Source organism: Camponotus floridanus, unplaced genomic scaffold (genome assembly GCF_003227725.1).
Source record: "Camponotus floridanus strain SB8 unplaced genomic scaffold, Cflo_v7.5 scaffold25, whole genome shotgun sequence".
Classification (NCBI taxonomy): domain Eukaryota; kingdom Metazoa; phylum Arthropoda; class Insecta; order Hymenoptera; family Formicidae; genus Camponotus; species Camponotus floridanus.
The window spans coordinates 547671-570321 of record NW_020229381.1 but is presented as its reverse complement, the minus strand read 5'-3'; the positions used below and the strand labels follow the sequence as shown (position 1 = coordinate 570321).

Here is a 22651-nt window from a genome sequence, read left to right as displayed (position 1 = left end):
ACGGGTGTTCCCGCGGGCGTTGTTAGCCCAAGTTAATCAACGCGGCTGTCTCGAAATGCAATCTCGCGACCGCGTCGGATGGGAGATCCGGTTCGTAACTTAAAAATTTGTTTTATTACGTGTTGCGACGATAATTAATCATTCGATCTTGGCATATTCGCTTTTCGATATGCTGTAATATCGCCTCTTATAAAAATATTAGCGTATTTTCATCGCATCGTTCTTTTCTAATTTAATTACTTTGAGTACAGCAATAAATAAATAAATAAATCATATTACGCACAATATGAAGATCGAATTGCACGTGCAAATCAGAATAATAAAATATTTATGTTTTTGCCCGCATTTCTTATACATTTAATCTCTCTAGCTTTATTCTAGCTCTAGATTTTATGATAACAAAATTTATAATAGAATTTTAGTAGACACCAGATATTTAATTTAGCAGCTTTAAAAGTTAGGAATATTTGTATGTATGTATTTTGATTTTTTATGAAATGTATATTATAAAATTTCCATGTCCATATGAATACTTGTGAGGAACAAATAAGTAAAGGGAGCAGAATTTAATTTTCAATTAAATTTATCTAGTTACACGACAAATTTTAAATGGAATTTTTTCATTAAGTTCTGTTTTAATTCCCTAAAATCCCTTTATTTTCAAAAATTATTTTAAATAATTCTGTAGCTTATCTATTGCAATTGCCAGTATTTTTAAGCCAGTGTTTTTAGCATCTGTTTAAAAAAAATGTGATTCTACGACACCTTGTATAAGCGCGCAAATAGGCGCATCGAAGCGAGGCTCCTTCGTTCGCGTTATTTGTACGTCACACCTCCCAGGCCTCTCATTAAAATCCACCTCTTGAGGACCTGCGGACAGGCTACCCTGAAAATGAGCCCTCCGAGCGGAACTGCCGTCTCCGCTGTCAACGATTAACGATCTACGGGTGCCTTGTTTAATTTTCGCCATCCCGACAGACGAGCGATGAACTAACGTATAGAAACGTAAAACAAATATTTTTTTTTTTTATATTTAGACGAAGGAAATATTGATAAAGAGTAGATATTTCGTGAGTGTCGCTGAAAAATTTTTAAGAGTACATTTTATGAGATTAGTATAAGTAGTAGTAGTAAAAGTTAAGTAATAGTAATAAAAGTTTAAGTATCAATATCAATTAGTAGTAATAAAAATTTAAACCTAAATTTAGAATTATTTAATATTTAAAATCTCAAAGATGATTTGCTTATAAATAACCTCTACACTTTACTTAAATTTGAGCTGTATTAATTCGAAAATTAATTGTTAACAAAACACTAAAAGATAATTGAAATAAAAAAAAAAATAATTGCGATGCATAATCTCTAATAATGTTTTTATAAAAAAGCTATTACATTTCTGTAAAATGTACTTTCGATAATTTTGTCAACGATTGACGAATATTCTTTTATTTAATATAAAAATTAATATTATTTCGTCAACAATTTCTTTATTTTTATTCGGAAAATGAAGTTTTAGAATAGGTGACTTTTTTTCCACACGAGTACAGCATAAAGATTTCTTGAACTCGCATTCGTCTTGCGAAATACGAGAGAGAATCGTGCTCGACAACCTAATACATTATTCCACGATCCGATCTAAGTATCGCGTCGTCGAGCACAACTTCGGTAAATTAGTAAATTGCGTTCCGCGCGTGGAATCGAGAACGAAGTCGGGGAGGAAGAGATGAGGGGGTGGGAAGGGAAAGGTAGGGGGTGAGTCACACGAATCGACAGATAATCGTTTCCGCAATCTAGTTTCTACGATCGGCAAAGCTCTACATATATCGTCTCCTTTCCGGCCGCTAAACTCTGGGAGTTTCTCCCATTCCGGAGAGAGATTGTCCCGCGGGATCAGTCGGGAAGATTTAAACCGCCGTGCCGAAATCCCCTCGAAACTCGAGACAAATAGCTCGAAATAAGTATACGAATGCAAACCGAAGGACCGGTCGATTTATCGGCTCGATACAATGCCAGCGATACTATCGTCCGGCTACGAGATCTACGGCAGCGTCTAAGGTCGCTCGAATGAATTGCCAACCTCGGAGGTCGTTTTTCTCGCTCGAATAAAATTCGCTCAATATTGCCGGATGAAGAACGAAAATCTTGCGATGCAAACACAAATACGCGATATTTTATCGAGACGTTATGCGTTGGGAAAATATCTCATAACGTATCTTTGCGACTTTTAGCGATAGAGTATACTTTATTTTGTTAGAAACTACGAATATCAATATAAAAGCTCCGAATCGATCAATTATCTGACTTTTTATTATACACCATTTTTTCTTTGCATAATTGCATTATAGTACATGCATACGTGCTTCTCAAAATATGTGGACTTCTAATTCATTAGGTGTCTGAAATGTATCGAGTGTATACTTTATCCGATTTACATTCCAGAACTTGTTTTCTTTAGAGCTTATTCGCATTACAAGAAGATTAATGTTTCCGCTAGTTTCTTGCAAAGATTATGACTATACGTGACGTCAGATTTGTCTCGGCTAGTACACGATTCATCATGGTCTAAATGTGCTTTTAGCGAGCTGCAGTATTACACAGTCCTGCGATATTCTGCTTAAGCCACATAATAAAAATATCACAAGCGAGCAACTAGGAAAAGTCATAAGCTATTTGTAAAATAAACATTCATCTCTGTTTCTCTAATCCTGTTATAGTCGCATATTAAGTAGCTCGTTATTACCTCTTGTGTCAGTTTAACATTTGCGTAAGTTACCATCGTATCAAACTTTCCTTCTGCATCGCTGCGCAAAAGGGAATATTCTGAATATATACGTTATTCGCGCATTTTATTCTAGCCTCGTATGCTGCCTCGACGCCGAGACGATTTAATTAATTATGCGTCGCGCAAAATGCACGCCCCCCATTTACCTGTCACATACCCTTCTTTGTTCCTCCCGTCTCGGGTCGAGACGGCAGAGACGTGCACGTGGTGCGATGCAGTGGGCTCTCGTAAAGTAACGTCTTAATTATAAAAGGGTCGGCACCGCCGTGTGTGCCTCACGAGGCACCTTAAGCACCTTATAGCAGCGGGACCTTAATGGGCGCGTGGGTGACTGCCAGCGTCGTGACAGCGACGGAGGAGAATCTACGGTTTTTCGCGTGGCCGCTCTTGAGACAGAGAGGACCGCCGTTCCCTGCGGGGGTGAGCGAGCACGCGCCCTCTTAACGCGAGACACATTCGCCTCCAAATTAAACGAGCGCGATTAAACACCCAGGCCTTAAGGCCAGAATTTACGCGGTGCAACGCGGATCCCGGTTACGATAACGCTAACATCGCACGACGAACGTTAAACCGCAACGCGCTCGGAGCAATTTGTAAACATTCCGTACATTCTTGACATCCCGTAACTTGGTAATAGCAAATATATGCCTGTGTGTTTCTCGTTACTTTTACATCGATTAAAAAGAGTTCTTTGCTGTAATACATGACATACATACTTTCACTGGAACTAGTCCGTTGATGAATAATTTATATGCGAGTTTAATTCATACTCTATCGATACAAATTTAATTTTATAAGGTTAATAACATAATCGATAAGATATGTAATTTTTTCTTCGACAAGTCTGTAAAGTTTTCAACAAGAAATTATTATTCACAAAACATGTGTACTTGGGTGTTTCACGCGCGAGGAAGTTTGAACAACAGAAATAGTCCCGTGGGTTACTAAAAACACGCCTAAATGTTCCCTACCTAACTATGACTACAAACTGCATTTACTCGAAACTGTTTGCTGTTTACTTATACTTAGCTAGTCGAGTTCTGCACGAGAACACGAGTGACTTACTTTCTGAAATTAAGCCAGTTTACTTCGAAACGATCTCTACTAGTTACGCAAATTGAGTTTCCTTCTGCTTCTTTCATGTCGCAATCTATCGAAATTATTGTGATTTACATTCGATTCGTGGTCCATTAAAAAATTGCATCTCACAAAATCCTTATTTGATCGTCTTTATATTATTGTTTGCATATTTCAAAGTTAAATATTAATTAATAATTTAAATATTAGCTATTTTGGTCTTCGAAAATTATAAATTTCTGTAACTTTAAGTATATCGACTTTTATATTGCAGTTTCTCTCTATTATTGTGTTTTATTTGAACATCATTGTGACAAGATTATTAACGTGGAATATTTCCAAGTCAAAGGATTCCCAGGAATTTTCAAAAGAGAATTTCTCTCCATAATTAGGACTTAGTGATGATACTAGACTCGTCGACTACCTGCAAACTTTACAATTAAATATCGTGAAACTCTGTTTCATAATTCGTCAGATATATATTTATGATATCTCCGTAATACTAGATATTTTTTACATAAAGTATATATTTCTGTATTTTAAAAATATATATTTATAAATTATAAAAATATATATTTATAAATTATATAAAAATATATTTATAAATTATATAAATTATATAAATATTTTGTACTATAATAATATCTATATAATTTTCAGAATTGATATATTCTGTGTTATAATTTATAAATATTATGTACAATGGAAAAAGAAATAAAACTCATAGAACAAAATCATGATTTTGATGAATCAAAGTTTACGTTATCGTTCTTATAAAGAAAAAGTCCGGGTCTATTCATAGAAACTCATCATCAGTTTCTAGCGACATTCACGAAAGTCTACGAGATAAATAGATAGATAAAGAGAGAGAGAGAGAGAGAGACCTGGTCTAAGGGGTTTCGCCATATATAATGTAACTTCGGCGAAACTTTCGTAATGCGAGGGGGCAGGGCGTGAGCGTGGTAATGACGACGGGGTAAGGGTCGGAGGACGGGTCAATTAGTCTTGATTTAAATTAGCCACGGCGGCTGGTAATTAACTTTGGTTTAGGGCGCCCGACCGGTAAGCCAGCGCGGTAATAATGACGATAATTATTATTGTAGGTTCGCCACGTGCGCGCGTACATAGCATCGGGAGCAGCACAAGTTCCGAAGAAGCCCGAGGACGCGGCAAAGTTCGAAGGCGATCGCTGGATGCAACGATAACGGATATTAGATTAAGTCGTTGATGAGTTCCTGATGGTGAGTCAAATTACCGCTTATACGAAAACTCCGGGGAAAGAGAGGAGAGGAAAGGGAGGAGGAAGGGGGAGAAGCGAAAACGTCGAGCAAAGAAATAAATTCTTCGGCACAGAAATCGAAGTTCAAGTGAAATAAAAACAAATCTCGCAGATTTCGGATAATTTATAAAGTCTTTAAAGCAAGTTATGTATTCGATTTTATCAGTAAACGTTCGGCTCGAGAGATCGAGAAATTTTTTGAGCCATAATAAAATTTTAAAATAAGTTTATAATTTGTAAAAGAAAGAGAGAGAGAGAGAGAGAGAGAAATGTAGGTATAAAATCGTATCGAAAATGGATCTTTCGGATTATAGGATTATTTTATTCTCAATTTATCAAAGATTCATCAATACGATAAGGAATCGATGATGTGGAGCACCTTGTATCGAAGAAACGAAACTGAGGAGCCATGATAGCGAGTGAAGTGTCAGCGAGGTAATTAAGCTTTTACAGTGATTGAGAATCTCGGCGTCGTCGGCGTCCTTCGCGAATGAGTGTCGTTAAATCGTGTCGTCTGCTGGACGAGCATTAATCAAACAGAGCCGGTGGTTATCGATTCCAATGATTTGTACTGTCGCGCGCGTTTGCGGCCGACGAGACGCGAGCAAATCGAACGTAAACTCGCAGTTAATTTTGACACCGGCGATTACTCGCTGCGACAACTGAAACGCGAATTGACGGAGCTCGTTATCTTCGCGCGTTACCTCCGTTGCTTTTGCACCTAATGACTCGCATTTATTCCAGGACACAAACTGATAAATATTTTTGAATGCTTTAAATATCTCGACAGAAGCTGAAGACCTTAATACTAAGCATTCTCATCTAATTTTGATATAACATTAATCGACTCCTTATTATAATTTTTATGAAAAAAAGATATTACAAGATAAAACTCCTGGCATTTTGTTCACTTCTTCTTCTGTCAGGATCTGTCAGGATTAAAAGCTAAATTTTTTTCCGATAATTTTAAAGATAACGAAACGCATTTTCAATGGAATTCCGCGGATTAACAGAGACGGGCGTTCTATTTCACGCTTTTCGCCATTCCATTTCCTCGATCGCTTGTGTCCTTTCAGCTGCCCGTATCAGCTTTCGAGAAGAGCTCTATACGGGCGCAAAATTTCAATTATCTGAGAAAAATCTCGATTGATCCTTGGCGCGAGATTGAACGGCCGGCTATGAAACGCGGATGAGAAAGGAAGATTCAAACGGTTTATCGGGATGTTGGGAGGGGAGGAGAGGGAGGAAGCGAAAGGGGGAAAGCTCCGAAGAGCGGTAAAAACTTTTATCGGACGATATCAATTTTTCTCAAACAGCCCGCATTGATGTACACCTCGAAGCGGCTTTAACGGGTGAGTTTCGTATAAACGAGAGAATGCGCCATCGGGAACGCATATCGTGAGTTATTCGAACGTACTACATGGTGTTAGTTAACTTTTGAATGCATCTTGCAGTTAACGCGAAGATTACAAGATACATTTAATATGCGGAAATCTACATACAACTAGATGGACAGGTAGACGAAAAGATTTTTTCTCTCTTGAAATGAAATCCCCCGGGGACGATCAGGGATTACACATATACCTGACAGCTTAATACAATTATAAACGTATAACTTTTGAGTTAGAAAGCTAGATTGATGGCTAAGATGAACGCGTAACTGCTCTCAGATTTTGTACTTGTATCAATAAATTGATCACGTAAGTCGGAAACTATAATGGCCGGTTTTGTCAATGTCCGTCAACTACTTCAGTGGAGAATCGCGTAAACATTAGATAAAGTCAACCAGTTGTTATCGTATTAAAAATAATGGTATTATACATACTTTTTCTTTGAGACATTTCCTCGCAATTTTTCCATGCACAAACACTTCTTTCGCTTGTAAATTGTTTTGATCTTTTAAGAAGAGAGAGTCTTTGCTAGAATGCAAAATTATTATTAAAACATATTTTGGACTCATAAAATATTGCTTTTATTCGTGAAAAATACCGTGAAAGTTTCAACAAACTTTCTAAAAATGAAGTTCTATTGAATCTTATGATACGACGCTTTAAGATTAAAGGTCTTAGATTTTCAAGACCGTAGACGCCCTAGACACGAGCAACTTAATATATATATATATATATTCGAGAAAAATCGCGCTCGCGACGACCAATAAGTCTCCAAAGTTCCCTCGTTACTCGCAAATCGCTCCTATAAAGCTTCGCGCTCGAATATCGCGTTGCTAATTGAGGGTAAGGAAGCATAAGAGCATAGGCTGGACGGGGATTTTTGAATAATATCGACTAGCTGATTCGCTCAACCGGAATAAAATGCCTTAGGCGGTTCTCCATTTTCATATAGGTGCGCTCTACGAGCGATCTTCCCTCTTTCCGCGGAGGATTTACATCGCGGCGAGCCGCGGGCGATGCGTGTGCGCGTATCACGATGTACCTGGTATGCGTAATTAGGTCGTGATTGGTCGCGATGTATAGATTATCTCGTACTCCTTGACGGGTTGTCGCTTCAAAATTTTCGTTTTTTATTTTTCGGATTTTACCGCCTACTTGCCTTGAAGTTTTTGCACTTATTGCTAGTCGCGATTAGAATTAAACCTAATTTATTGCTGCTAAATGATATTCGATCATTACGATTGTTGAATGAGACTTTTTACACTCTTGAATAATTTGATAAAATCTGATTTAATTTAGCATTTTAATCTCGCGACGAAATATGACGTCCAACTAGCCATTCAAGAATTTTTTATCGAAAAGATATTTGTACAAGAAATTATATTAATAAATTATTTCCACATTTTGATATATGTATCACAGATTGAAGATCATTGTTCTACATATATTATACAGGACATGGATTAATAGAAAAAAAATTTATAAGATCTGTCGAGCAAGTTTCTAATCAAAAATAGTACTCTTGTCCTTCCTCCCATTCAGCTGCTCCCACGAATCTCTCTTGCTCGTTAATCTAACGCTACATTTTATAGCCCGCCGAAGGCAATTTCTCGAGCTCAGCGTAATTCGTTGAGTTGAGTTTATCCGCCGTAAAGTTTCGCGGGGCTTCTTCCGCCTTATTTGAAGTATCGATAGTACAATCGCGATCGTTCCTCCGCATCGTCGTTGCTTTTATCATCGACGCCGTAACAATGAAATGCTCGTTCGGCTTTAACAGTCTGCGAAAAACAGATCGATCGCATGCTCGTTCTCGACACGACGTACTCGTTCCAACGACGAAAGTTATTTCCTTCTGCGTTAACCAACAATATGTAGTTATTGTATCACTGGTCGCATTGTAAGAAATGCGCGGCAAGATGGGCCACCTTATGCGATCGACAAGACAACAGTTGCATATGACTTCTTCATATCCTCGGCACACCTTCTTCCTATGTTCCATTTTTTTGAATTATTAAAATGAACGTCTGTCGCTCATCGAGACGTGAGTTTTATATGATTGTGTTTTATAGGAAAAATAAATTATTTAAAATTTTCTCTTTGTGTGTGAATTACAGATTCACAGTTAAAATTAATTTTTTCTTTGGACAAAGTGTAAGACGAGTGTAAACGATCACCAAAGAATATCTCTCGATATTGACAAGAGAAATGTCTTTTTGAATGGCTCGTAGATTAAATTGAAACGAATAATACTCCAAATTTATCGGACAATAAATTGTAATATTAAACCTCTAAATTAAGTTGCAAATGTATGTGCACGGAAAGAATATCCCAAATAAGTGCTCCATAAAAAATGTTAATCTCTCTATCTTTTAACATATTTCTATTCTTCGTGATTTGCTTTACAAAAAAAGAATAATCGTACCTACGTACACAAGTATTTTTCAAGATAAATGATTTCGTGAAAGTAATAAATAAAGTTTCCAAATTTCGATTTTTTAAGATGTTTAAGCTAATTTATATCATGTATAGGATATCTCTCCTCCTCCTTCTTTCTAGTAAAAATGCGAAATTTATTTTTTCTCTCAAAGCATGATTTATGTCACTTTTACACGGACATACGACAATTTTATAGTACATTTTTTGTGTGTGTGCTTTCATATATTGTACGCGTGCGTTGCACAGGCAAGAAATTTGTGTAATGTTTTGCGATTACCAAATTAACTGACACATTGGAAGGAAAGACGAATAGTCTCGTTATCTTAAAAAAATATGAATTATTTTTGAATTATTTTTGCTCATTCTCTTTATGCCGTCGAAGAACCGGTGCTGCAGCTCGAGAAATCTTATTGCACGCGCGTGCTATGTTTAGAAACGTGTAAATTACACGCAGGCCGTATTCGACCGAATGATTCCGAGCTCTGCGAGTACTCGTACACGCCTGACATATCGCGCGCGATACCGCGCCGGGCGAGAGGAAAGCGCATCGCCGCTTTAAGGTGCATCCACGATGGAAAAGGAAGAAAACGTGGAAAGAGAACGAACCGATGTAGTGTGCAAACAGTGCTCGGGATATGTTTCCCGAAACGGAAACACCCTCGATGGGCGTTTATCCGAGCGCATACGCTCACGCACACGTTTACGCAGTCGCCGAGGTGTACTTAAACGACGCCACGGCGTTAAAATCCTAAACTTGGCAAGACATAATGCTTTGTGACGGTACTCCACATATATTTCCAGGCATATTTTCAAAGTTCTATACATAGTTTTATCAGAATAGTAAGTTACTTTTAAATGTGTTTTCTATAAAAAGAGTTACAATTATTATTTTTATATTATTTACATTCCAACTCTTACATATTAAATAAATTTATATACTAACGTAATTTCTCGAAAAACAATAATTTATATATATAATTTATTATATAAAAACATTATAATCAGAGATATTATTTTGTTGAGGAAAAAATGACACAAAGCCAACGAAATAAAAACATGTCATTTAATATTAAATGAATTGTATATTTATAAAATGAATAACTAATGAATATATTTGTGAATTTTATTCCAAATTATATTATTTAGAATTTATAGAGAATTTATATTTATATTATTCAGAATGTAGATTAGACTAAAATTAAAATCACATAAATACCACAAAAAATAAAAATTAAAACATATGCTGAGCCAGATAAATAAACGTGATTTCAAACATTAGACAATTTGCACATGTCACCGTCACGTTACCGTACATTTCAAAATAAAGTATTGCAAATATTTGTGTAGCTTGCGTGATAATACCGCAATAATAGACCGTCAAGCTGCACAAACACAAATGTTATGCAATATGTTTGAATAATGTAATATTTTGTGAACCGAATAGCTATATATATATTTAAATATTTCACATATCGAGAACTTTATAATATATACTTTATATATTACTTTATATATTACATTTAAATCAGAAATTTAAAATATATAAGAATAAAATAAGAATAAAAAATTTTTAAAAAACATGTCAAGAGACAATTCTTACGTTATTACGTTCTTACGTTCTTACGTTATTCTTACGTTTATAATAATAAAGAAAGTGAAAAAGAGAGAGGGAGGGAACTATAAACTATTCAAAAAACTATAAATTAAGTTATCAAATTAAATTATCAATATTAAGTTATCACAAATATTTTCAAATTTTTATATCTTCATAATTATTTTTATCATAACTTCTTTTTTGTATTTTGTATTTATATAAATAGATTACAGTTTATAATTTTTATTTTAAACTATGATTTTTATAAAATCTTTTCCTTCTGTTTCCTTGAAAAAATAGCAGAATGATAAGAAAAATTATCTCGGTCGGAAGAGCATTGAATAATTTAAGAGAAAATAGTTTAAAAAATTCATGCTCCTTTCGTGAATATCGAAAAAAGATTTATGTAAATTTAAACGTTTAAAATTACAAAATGAGTTATTATCGATCAGAAAATCGACCAGAAGATCGGGATATAAATGAGTAGATGTAAAAATTACGGTATCGTGCATCAACTCGACATATAACTTCGTAGTGATCGACGAGACTCATACTTTGACAGTCATTACACGGCGAAGGAATTTACATTACAAGTAAAGGAGATGTGCGAAACTATTTTATTCGTGCACAGTTTAACGAGGCGGCACTTTTCTCTATAATAACTCGCGGAAATAAACCGGATTGGTTTCGCGAACGGTTTTAATCGCCGTCATTACTATTCTGTCTGTAGCTCTTTATAGTGCTTACATCATTTTCTATCGGGGCATCGATGTTCACGCCCGTCGACGGGTCGTTCGATAAAACTATATATGAGCAATATATATATATATGTGTGTGTGTAGAAAAAAATTTTTAAGTCACACGAACATGTGAATATACATATATACGCGCATACACATACGTACGTAAATGAGCACGCGTTAAACATACTCGGCGACGACTCTCCCTCTTCCTTTCTTTCCCTTTTCCTTTTTGAAGTCGTGTTTCCTACGTCCCTTAACACCCCTTCCCCCCTTTCCCTTCTAGTACTTTCTTCCCTCTGCATAGGGGTGGCCCGAAAAGAGGGTTCACCTCCGAGTTATTATTATTTTCCCGCAGATATATATTCACATGGACTTGCGCTTTAATGGCTTGACGTTTATTTCCTGCCAGGGTCGGTTTTATCGTAATACGGGCACGAAGTAGTTTAGCTGAGAAGTCACAGGAGAGAGCATCATCATGAAACATAATTATATATTATGCGCCAAATTTAAACAAACAAATCGTATGGCATCACTAAAAGATATGATTTAATAGTTTTCATGATGACAGCGTAAATGTTGGCCTTTACAAAGTGTGCATTTTGAGAGATATAAGAAAACAAGAATTACAAACATAAAATTATCTACAGTTAACTGCGCGCGATACATACGCGATCGCCGAGAGCTTAATTTAATAACAGGTCTTGACGAAGGTTAATTTAATAACAGGCCAGATCTCCTCTCCTTAGATCCGCCAATATATAATACCCAATATTACCAAATTAGAACACGTGTCACGAAATTCCATCCTTGACATTCGCTTCGAGACCGATTAAAGATCTGTATTTCAGAAGCAGAATATAAATTCAAAGAATCAATATTTTAAGAAAATCGATCTTTGGATTTTCATGAAAGGTTTTTAAAATGAATTAAATAAATTCTATCAAATTGAAAATTGTAAAATGACACGTATCGCTTGATTTTTATTTAAACAACTTAGTTTGAGAAATTGAATTATTAAATAATTCTCTATCAAACAAAAATTATATTAGCCTATAAGGAATACGTATGTAGCATTTAACTTGCTTAATTTTGTAATTTCTAATTTGCTTTCTTTTTCTTGCAACAATTTCTTGTACTCTACTTACTGCTCTCGGTTTTTCAAGATTGCGAATCCGACTCTGTTTGGTACAACGTCACAAGCGGAGAAAGAAAACTCTGGGGGCACTCAAATGCATCGCGAGCATGGCTTCTGTTAAGGGTAGAATCGCGCGCACGAAAGAAGGCTCTTCGTGTCGACGGTGAAACGAGATTTTTCGGCTCTGCTTTTACCCGCGTACCTTCCTTTGTTCCCATGAATGCCAGTCAAGTGCTCGATGGTGGATCATAAATGTCGGGGCGAAGGAAAGGACTCTCGATTCAGGCAGATGATAAAATACAGTTCGAGATGCGATCGACTTTTCCTCGACCTGTTCCCGATTGAAGGAGATCGAATGAAATTTCTTTGATGGAATTCTAGTTTATTCTTTGCGAATAAATAACGACGAACAACTATATTAGGTTAATATTATTTTTGCACATTTAATGCATCATCATACCGTACAATGTTTCGTTATCCTCTTTTATAATTTGTTTCACTTCTTTATAATTCCTCCAATATAATTCTGCCAGCATAATGATTGCGTTAAAATTTAAATTTTGGCAGGCTAGAAAAGATTTTACGTTCACTCACTTTTTATGTCTTCTCGACAAATAATTTATCAAAGTATGAGATTATTTTTCTAGTTTCATCATGTTAATTAGTATGGACACAACTTGCATCACTTTACGATTATGATAAAATTATATGGAGTTAACGGGTCCGAATAACGTTGCAATATATCCAAGAGTATGATTAACAGCAAGCACTTGTCAATTTTCGATTACATTGTGGAAAATTATTCGTTGATAGAGCTGCTTTGCAAATGGTGAAATATGTATGAACGTATTTATGATAATTCCAGCTGAATAATTTATTAGCATAATCGCTCCTTCGATATCATCGTCGATTTGCAATTTGCATCACAGCGTCTTCTTCACTGTCGTGGCAGCGATTTTTGCACTGGTCAGCTATTTATAGTTGCCCAGCGATACGTCAACGAATTAAAATCGAAGGCGCGTATAACGCCGATTGACATCGCGAGCCAAATAATTAAATCCTGAATTTATCAGGACGATGATCAAAGCACCGCGTGAAATGACATCTCGCACCTGTCCGCTCCGTAGAAGTAGAGTAAACCTTTCCGCGCACGTTTTTATGGTAATTTCGATTGAATAATTTATCAAGATAATCACTCTTTTATCCCTATCTCGCGCTCGTGATTTGCATCAATAAGTTGCGCGAGTTGTTAGCTCGTTTAAAACCCGATTGGATAAAGATATATCGATTTCTACATTTGAAATAATAAATCAAAGGGAACAAACTAGCCCTGCGAGAACGTAAATATACATAAAAAAACAAAGAGGCGCTTTCATTATAATTGTTAAATGTTTTCGGTAATTTAAATGTTTCTTTTTATGTTTAACTACTTTAATTATCTGGAGAAAATTTAATTTATACATCTGTCTGTGAGTTTGTCGCCCTTTACATTCGGATTTTATTCAAAAATATCAAAAAATGTGGAAATTTATTTTAATTAAAAAATAAATTGGACTAAAATTTCAATAAATAAAAGTATTGTAAATCATCGTATATAATTGATTAAACTTTAAAAAATTCTAAATTAGGAAAAATCTAGTGCGTCAATATAAAAGTATTCAAAACCAATATAAAAAATAGCACATTTTATTTTATATTTATTTTATATATATATATATATATATATATATATATATGTATGTATGTATATATAAAATTATTATGTAGTAACTTTCTAGCCCAGTTTATTTTTTAATTAAAATAAATTTCCACAATTTTCATATTTAAAAAAATTATTAATTATTTCAAGATTAATACAATTATCTCAAATTTTTAGTATCAAAAATAGTGTACTTTTGCGTGGTTTATCGAAGACGGCTTGATTAAGTTAAAATCTTGATCGATCCGAGCAACTTGTTATTCAGATCAGTCGTAGTCGCTTATGGGTCTCGTGCGGAATAGAAGCCGCGACTCGCGCGCTTTTCGCGAGACTCCCGAGGCGCGCGATTCGCGCGTGGGTGCGATGCGTTGCGCTGTGCGAGAATTACGGCCCGCGCCCGGTTGCATTAACATATAGATGCGATCCGTGACGCGGAATGTATACGCCGGATATGCGCGCTTACGTTACACGCGGGACATCCGGGAGGGTGAATGGCGGAGGAACGTTTCCCGAGGAATACGGGGGTAAGGTAGCCGTGGGCTACTACAGTTCGCCGTAATTACCGCGCTGCTTATGAATAACGGCGAGGGCGGACACGTGAGAGTCGCGGAACCATCCTCGCGGCGGCGGAAGATCCGCGCGCGAGAGCTCGAGTCTCGGTAACGAGCTCTGAGCCTCCGACATATCCGAGGAACCGACGATCGCGTCCTGGTTCGCGGCGAGCCGCGCGATTTTGCGCTGCGTGGGCGGATCGCGTCAAGTGGATCTTCTCGGCGAGATTCGCCTTACATTGTAGTAATTGTATGTAGACATTAAGCCTGGAATACATTTGCGATTTGCCGATTATTTCGGATTTTCTTCTTCGTATATATATAAACTTTTCTCAGACTTTCTTTGCGAGAAGTACAGTGTAAAGTTTTACATCTCGAAAGTAGAGTATATTTTTTACATTTTTATCTTAGAAAATTATTTTTATATCGCACTTGTATGTATCTTGAAATATAACGAATTGTAATTTACTCCGACAAGTGCAATCAAATGCGTCCATAAATATAATATATTCCCGTAATATTTTCACGCGATATCATATTTGAAATTGGCTGTTCTGTAAAATGTGAACATGGAACATCGTCGATCGACCGTACTTGAGCTGCATCCCAAGTTATTCGCAATCAAAATATACGCGAATTTTCTTTGAATAGTATTCATTGATGATGTTTGTCGGCTTGTACCATGCTTTGAAGTGCACTCTTGAATATACAATCGTACATATGCATAATGTATAATCATTGCAATGCTGTTTTCTCGAATACCAAGTGAGAGCTTTACGAACAAGTCCTGATGTTTTCCGATATCCCCTTATCTCTCTTTTTATGCTCGCTGACTCGTCGAGTATGATAACATAATGCAAAGTCGTTATATCGCAATACAGTCTCGCTGTAGATCAACTGCGCCAGAATTGCGAAGTTAAAGTGGCGGAAATTGAAAAATAAAGAGGCAAGTCCGCTTCGCTTTACCGTCGAGGGAAGTAACGAGGAAAGAGGCGCGCGAGAGCAGAACCGGTAATGAAGTCTGCTGAAACCTGCACGCGATGAACGAGTATGAAGATTTCGAGCATGTGTCTTCATTCTAGTAAAATTTCAAAAATCAGAATCAACTTAATCTTGATCGCTCGTTCCTTTGAGATCCAAAATTATATGCGCGTAAATCAATCGCTATCAATATTTTTGACATTCCGCCAACGAAGATTTAATCTGAAATAGACTCATTTTATATATTGCATGTCGCAGACGTATCGAATGTTCCCTTAACCCTCGAGAATACTCGATCAAAGTCGAGCAATAATTTAATTCGAGACTTCACGATATTTTTAAAATTTTTTTCTACGAAAATTAAAATACCTCCACATCCTTGAAGTTAATTTGAAGACTGAAATAATTCAAAGAGAATGTATGAATCACAAATTAACGTATAAACGCCTTTTTTCGGAACATTCGGTATAAGATTTACGTTGATTCGTGACATTATCGAAATGAGAAAGCCGAGATCGCGATTCTGCGGGTGGAGGAGAACGATAGGCTGCGAGAGGAGTATTTCCAGGAGGCCTATTACGACGGATAATTTACGCGGGCCGTACCCGCGGCAGTTTCCTCGCAAGAATTTACGGCGACAGCGCCGCACGACGCGACACTCACCAGGTGTAAATTCGATTACGATACTACTCTCCTTCCCGCACGTCAATATTTCACTCCGGCGCGAACAGAGTAGGTGGTGGTCGCTATGTAATCTACGCGCGCGAATTATGCGCGCCGCGTAGGCGGCGAAATTTCTCTATGCGTCTCGTAAAGAAGCACGAACGCGACCGTCGCGATAGTGAAAAACGCGAGCGAGCACAGTCGGACTCGCCCGCGATAATTTCGCCTTGATATGTAAACTAGTTAACTCGCGAAAGTTTCGACTACGCAAAATGTCTAAATGACTAACGAAAAGCGAGCACGTGCATCATCTGAATTATAAGGAGTTGAAAACAAATGATAAGTTTCTCGCGGATTATAATTTTTAAAATTTATACATGTATGTTTTAGTTTAATTTGAATATTTATGTATTTGATATGAGACGGAATAGAGAAAATTTTCTTCTTATATATATTATAAATAAATATAAATACATATATCTTTTTTTTATTTTCTAATCTAAAGATGTGGACACAAATTGATTGTGCAGAAATTATTATTTTCATAACGATTGTAATATCTAACAATTAGCATCGCAGTATCCGCGAGGTGAATCTATCTCTATGTTGAACTCAATCGCGATATCCCTCTTGGGCGCGTCGATACTTCATGTTAGAAATGCAAGGAACGTCCGTAATCTATGTCCTGCATATGGAGCATGAATGTGGGTAGAAACGCATGCATTCGATACAATGAGAGAAACGACAATTACGAGAACCTCTTTCGCTTTACACGCGCTAGTTTCTCGGCTAAAAAAATTCTTGATCTGTCGCAAACGCGAGATGCATTGTCAATGTGGTTTTACAAATTGAAAGTATCTTATCTATCATTATAACAATGTCGCATTGTTGGCTGAAAACCTGTTTACCCTGATTTTCATGTTATGACACATATGATATATATGATACATATGATCACGACACTTATGATCGGTATTTGCGGCAATCATAATATTCGGGTGAATAATTTTAGAATAACTAATTTTAGGAAACTATTAATTAAATTAATTACATTATATTATAATATATATGAGTAATTTTTTTTTATATTTTAGTCATTATATTGGATCTACTATTTCAAATTCCACATTTTAATCCCAAAGCTGTAATCACAGTGATATAAGAAACCAATTTGCATGCAAATTGAACCAGTTTTAAGCGGAGAAAGAAACCATTTTTCTACATAAGATCGAAAGATATTACAATGTCTTTCAGACGGTATTCCTGTCAGGGACAACACTAAATTAGAAGATTAAGTTTTCTCGTTAAAACTTCAAGACAGTAACTATATAATGCATTAACGATATTCAACCCCCTCCCTCCAAAGTATTTAGATTCTACAACATTTTATGCGCATCAATATTAATGAATTTCAATATAAAGTTTGTGCTTTGCAGGTTTTATACAAGTTTCGTATCTAATTAAATATCGCGAGCGTGTTTATCAAGACGCATCGAGACACATCTCAAGAAAAAGATTTACTCACGCGGTTACCATGAAAATCGTACGTCGTGTACGCGAATGAAAATGCGGAATAAACGGACGAACCGCAAGCGAGGGTGGTTTTAATCAAGCCATTAAGAGTGACTGAGAGGCTGCGACCGAGCTGACTAGACGTGTACCGACCCTTCTTCTCCATCCTACTCTCTCACCCGGTTCTGTGTCTGCTGTCTGCTCTGTCTGCTAAATTAATATAACACGCGCATTCCATTTTACTATGAAGCTCGTATCCACATCGACTTCCTTCCAGCCTAACTTCCGGCTTAAATTTGCGGAAATAATTTCGCGTGATCGTTAAATTATATACGCGACAAGCGATGTATCTTGTTTCGCTAATTTGGGGATATCTTGTATATCTCTTATATAATTTTTAAGAAATCAGATAAAAAGTTTGATTGCTGTATTATTGCAAACTCACGCATTTTTATGCACTAATATCTGTGGTGTATACGTGTATACACACTGATATTTACCATAAGAAAGTTTACCATAAAGACAAGCAAAAAATTAATTTCATAAATAATTAAGAATAAATATATCAACAAAAATTACAAATTACTCACCGCATGATTTCTCCGATGGCTGCCCGATGTTTCCTCGAGTTTTCTCTCTTGTTTGTCCTTTGCTGCTCTTTTATAGATGACACTCACTCGCGAGAACACGGTTAATTACCATCGCGCACTAATTACCAGAATATTACAGAGAGACTCGCACAAAATTTTTATAGAGCACTCCCGGTATTAATCGCATCGACGTGCACTTTATTTTATATCGTGTCGAGAAAACGCGAAATCACGTCACGTACTTTATGATCCGTTCAATATTGAAAAATCATGCGCTCGAATATTATTTTTGATACTAATTAATAATATACGCACGCATTTTGCAGTAATTTTATTATTGCGAGAATCGATAATCGTTAATTATTAATAATTGTAGAAAATGATTGCGTTTTTATCTTCTAGTACATGTCGCGATCACAGTTCGATAGATAATGACATAAAGTCCTTCGCGCTCGGATCGCGAGTGAGCGACCTCTCACTACGCAACGAAACATATGTCAATAATACGACGTTATATGACGTCACAAGAATTCGGCGGTACGCCGAAGCGTACTGTTTATACTCTATCACCTTCGTCTTATTCGCGCGGTGACGCTCATAGTGAAACGATGTAAAACGTTATCATCGCATATTATCTTGCGAAAAAGTACGATTGCGACGAGTACTAATAGATATCAAACCCAATTATTCTTTTCAGATACTTTACAATTATCTACACGATTAATCAATTTCTGCGATTATCGCGTTTTAAATAATACGTAAAATGTATGCGTATATTATTCCTAAAGATAATATACATCGTATAAATTTAGCGGCATTTTTCAGTGTTGAACGTATAGTAATTCTATAACGTAATTTTTTCGTCGCAATAAAATACAGTGCACGTCGTGTGCGATTAATGTCGGGAGTGTTCTACAAAGTGTCGTAATTATCATATTTTACTGATTAGTGCATACGTTATCGTAATTAAGCTTGTTTTCGCGAGTAAGTGCTATGAAGAAGCAGCAAAGGATAAAGAAAACAAGAAGAAAAGATCTGGAGAAGCATCGGACGATGAGAATCATCGACAAAGCAATCATGAGGTTAGTAATTTATAATTCTATTAATTTATTACTCGATATTTACAAAATTATAATCACTCGTTTATCTTATAATAAAATTTCTTTACCGATTAAAAATTTCCTCCCAAATAGACACTATAGTCTATAGGATAAAATATCGGAAAAATATTGTAAATTCTCTATCTACTCTTTTTTCTTAAAAATATTTACCTCGTAATGTCGTGAAAATGAAATGATAAAATGTTAACGTGCCGAGAAAGAGTATTATATTTGAAAAGTGTTATTAACAGAAGAATTTTAAAATATAACAAGTTCGCGAATCATTAATTATTCATAATAATTTTTTCGATTACATGACAGATATCGCACATGATATAAATTCTTTTTTTTTCATATTTATCTCGAGAAATTCGTGCAAATTAATTTCCAAATGTTTCCCGCATATGAAATTTTTTTTAAGTTTTTTTATACTTTTTATGTTTTTATATTTTAAAGTTTTAAGTATGATTTAATCGATTATCTCGATATAACATTTATTTTCTTCAATATTTTGATAATACCCCCTTATAATGAAAAGACCTTGCGATATTGCGACATTACTTGGAAGATCATTACGTTCATACTCATCTCGCACTTAAACTCTAAGTACTAAATGTATGCAGCTGTTTAACTCTCGTCTCGCGTCCATGTTGAATCTTCGTACAAGACAAATGTAACTCAGAATCAGACGGGGACATTTAGTGCTGAATACGTGACATCAGAATACCGACCTATGCTAACATTGCTTGTCTCTCGAAGCTCGAGATGTTGTTCCTCTCCTCTCTTTTTTCCTCATCCTATCTCCGTTCCATTCGCCAGTAATTTTTACGTCACCCAGTGTGTCAGCAACGGAGACTTCGACGCGGCGTCGTAGCGTAATGCTCGGAATGTTAAGTAGTTCGGTCGAAGGATAGTTGACGCAAACGAAAAAGATATTATCGTGCATTAAAAGTGCATATACATTGAACGAATAAACAATGAACAATTATTAAAGTTTGGAAGAAAAGCGGAAGTAGACGTTAAAATTCTCAATACATTCTTTAGTACTGCTTTTTGAAAGACAAAATTATCTATTACTTAGAAATCATGTTTCATAAAAATTAAAAGAAAAATTTATTTCGGAAAAATGCTTCTGTGAAAGAATGCTTTTTTTATAATTCTACATATGCAATCTAGTTAAATATAATTAATACTTAAGACGAAACATATGGTGATCCGTGTCCCATTTTACGCAATCAGATTAATTGAACTCGCAGACCTAATCTAGCCTAATCTAGTCAAATGCGAATGTCAATAAACGAACGGAAACGAACACGAATACGAATGTCTGAAGATTCGCTGTTCGCTTGTTCATTTGCTCAGTGTATACGCACCTTTGAATTTACTTTGCACTTACTTACCGGTTCGTCCGTCGTATCCGCGCTCGTCATCATCGTCCTCGTGTTCGCCGCTCTCTTCGCCAGCCGTGCCCTGCGTCTGCACGACCCTGGGTATCTCTGTAAGAATACGAGATAAATAAAGAATGTGCAAAAGTCTGGATAAAAGGCTGAATTATTTTCGCAGGTGTTCGTGTTAAAAGAATTTCGTTCGACAATTACTTCTTGCAGAGAAATTGTACCTTTCATTCTTTCGACTACGTAAAATTAAAGCAAGCCAACGAAACTGTCAACTTTCAAGTCTTTTTTACACGTAAAAAATAAAATTTAAAACAGAAAGTATATTCTCCATTCTGTTTTTGTGTTACCTTATTTCAATCGTTATTTTTGTACATATCGTGAAATTTTAGAGAATTAAATACAAAATATGACGGTGTCGGTTTTTTTTCGGGCATTTTTTTCGGTTGAATTTTTCTTCGTCTCACATTTATTATCACATTAGCTCTTTTTTACGTGTCATAAAATTTATGAAGCCGCGATACATTCAGAGACAAGCAATCACGTAATTTCTCTCACGAAAACTTCACTCCTGATTAAAACTCGAAGTGAAAACCGCTCGCTACGATGGAAACGGAGGATGGACTACGGTTCGGTGCTTTCGTATACACGTTTTCGCAAATTTCGCCTAATTGGACAAGCGCGAGGAGATCGCGCGCCGAGATCGCTACGTGTTCCTCGCGATCGATCGATCATTCTTGAGGGCAGCACGGGTGTGGTCGAACGGTTCCAGTGTCTTTTTTCAGTCGATTTCTTCTTGCCACCCTGGTAGCAGGTTGAAAGGATCAATCGCGAAATCGACTTTTGGCGTTCTCTTTCTGGCCAAACAACTTTTTACGCGAATGTAACGATGATAACAAGATATGTCGAATTGACAGGGAAATCTGTAATGTTTTTTCCATTCTATTTTCTTCGTATAATTTATCAATAAATCTTGAATCTTCCAAGTCGACTTCAAGTCATTATTTCTAAAAAATTGTAAGAAAATTTAAGAATGATTTCGAAGAAGTAATAAGAAATCTCCTTCCGCCTAAGACTTCCGTTCTCTTTAAATAATTTCTCAAAATTCATCTAAATTTACTCGCATATCCTCATCTCTTACCTCGAGATATACAGAATTCCTTGTATTCTCTATTTCTAAGTATCATCTTTCTCGTTGTGCCGACGTTCTTTGCAGCTCGCATAAAACGAGCTTGTGGCTCGAGGGGAGCAACGAGCGCCGGCGGAAACGAAATCGAAATAAAAGATAAATGCGGCAATGAAACCCGGGTATCAAGCATGGTGAATGCGCGCGTAGGCGTGTACTTACTGATGCAAGGCGCAATATGCGATCTGCTCTGCTGGTAGCCCCTGGCGCATCTGTTGCAAGTAATACCGGTTACACCGTCTTTACAAGGACACTGGCCGCTGCTCTGGTTACAGGTCTTTCCAGAAGCTCCGATCGGGTGGCAATCACATGCTATAATAAAATAAGCGGGCTAATTAACACACATAGGATGCGAATTTATTAAAATACATTTTTGAGAAAATTAAGAATGTGTGTGAACGTATTTATAAAATTAAATTATATTCTTCAATTCTATTTTTTATTATATATATTATTTTCCAATATATATTATTCTCTTGTAATACATTATTCACGTTTCGTCTTTTAGCTTTTATTGTATGAAGAGAAAGAACGTATA

General features: G+C 36.1%; 1 protein-coding gene across 1 annotated transcript in view; it reads right to left on the bottom strand.

Annotated features, from left to right (window-relative positions):
• Positions 1-22651, bottom strand: part of LOC105249785 (netrin-1) — a 175717-nt gene that overhangs the window by 18025 nt on the left and 135041 nt on the right. The window contains exons 3-4 of the mRNA XM_011255518.3: positions 22276-22425; positions 20934-21029 (exon numbers count right to left, since the gene is read on the bottom strand). Coding sequence (XP_011253820.2) covers positions 20934-21029; positions 22276-22425 — 246 coding nt within the window. The remainder of the gene's footprint in view (positions 1-20933; positions 21030-22275; positions 22426-22651) is intronic.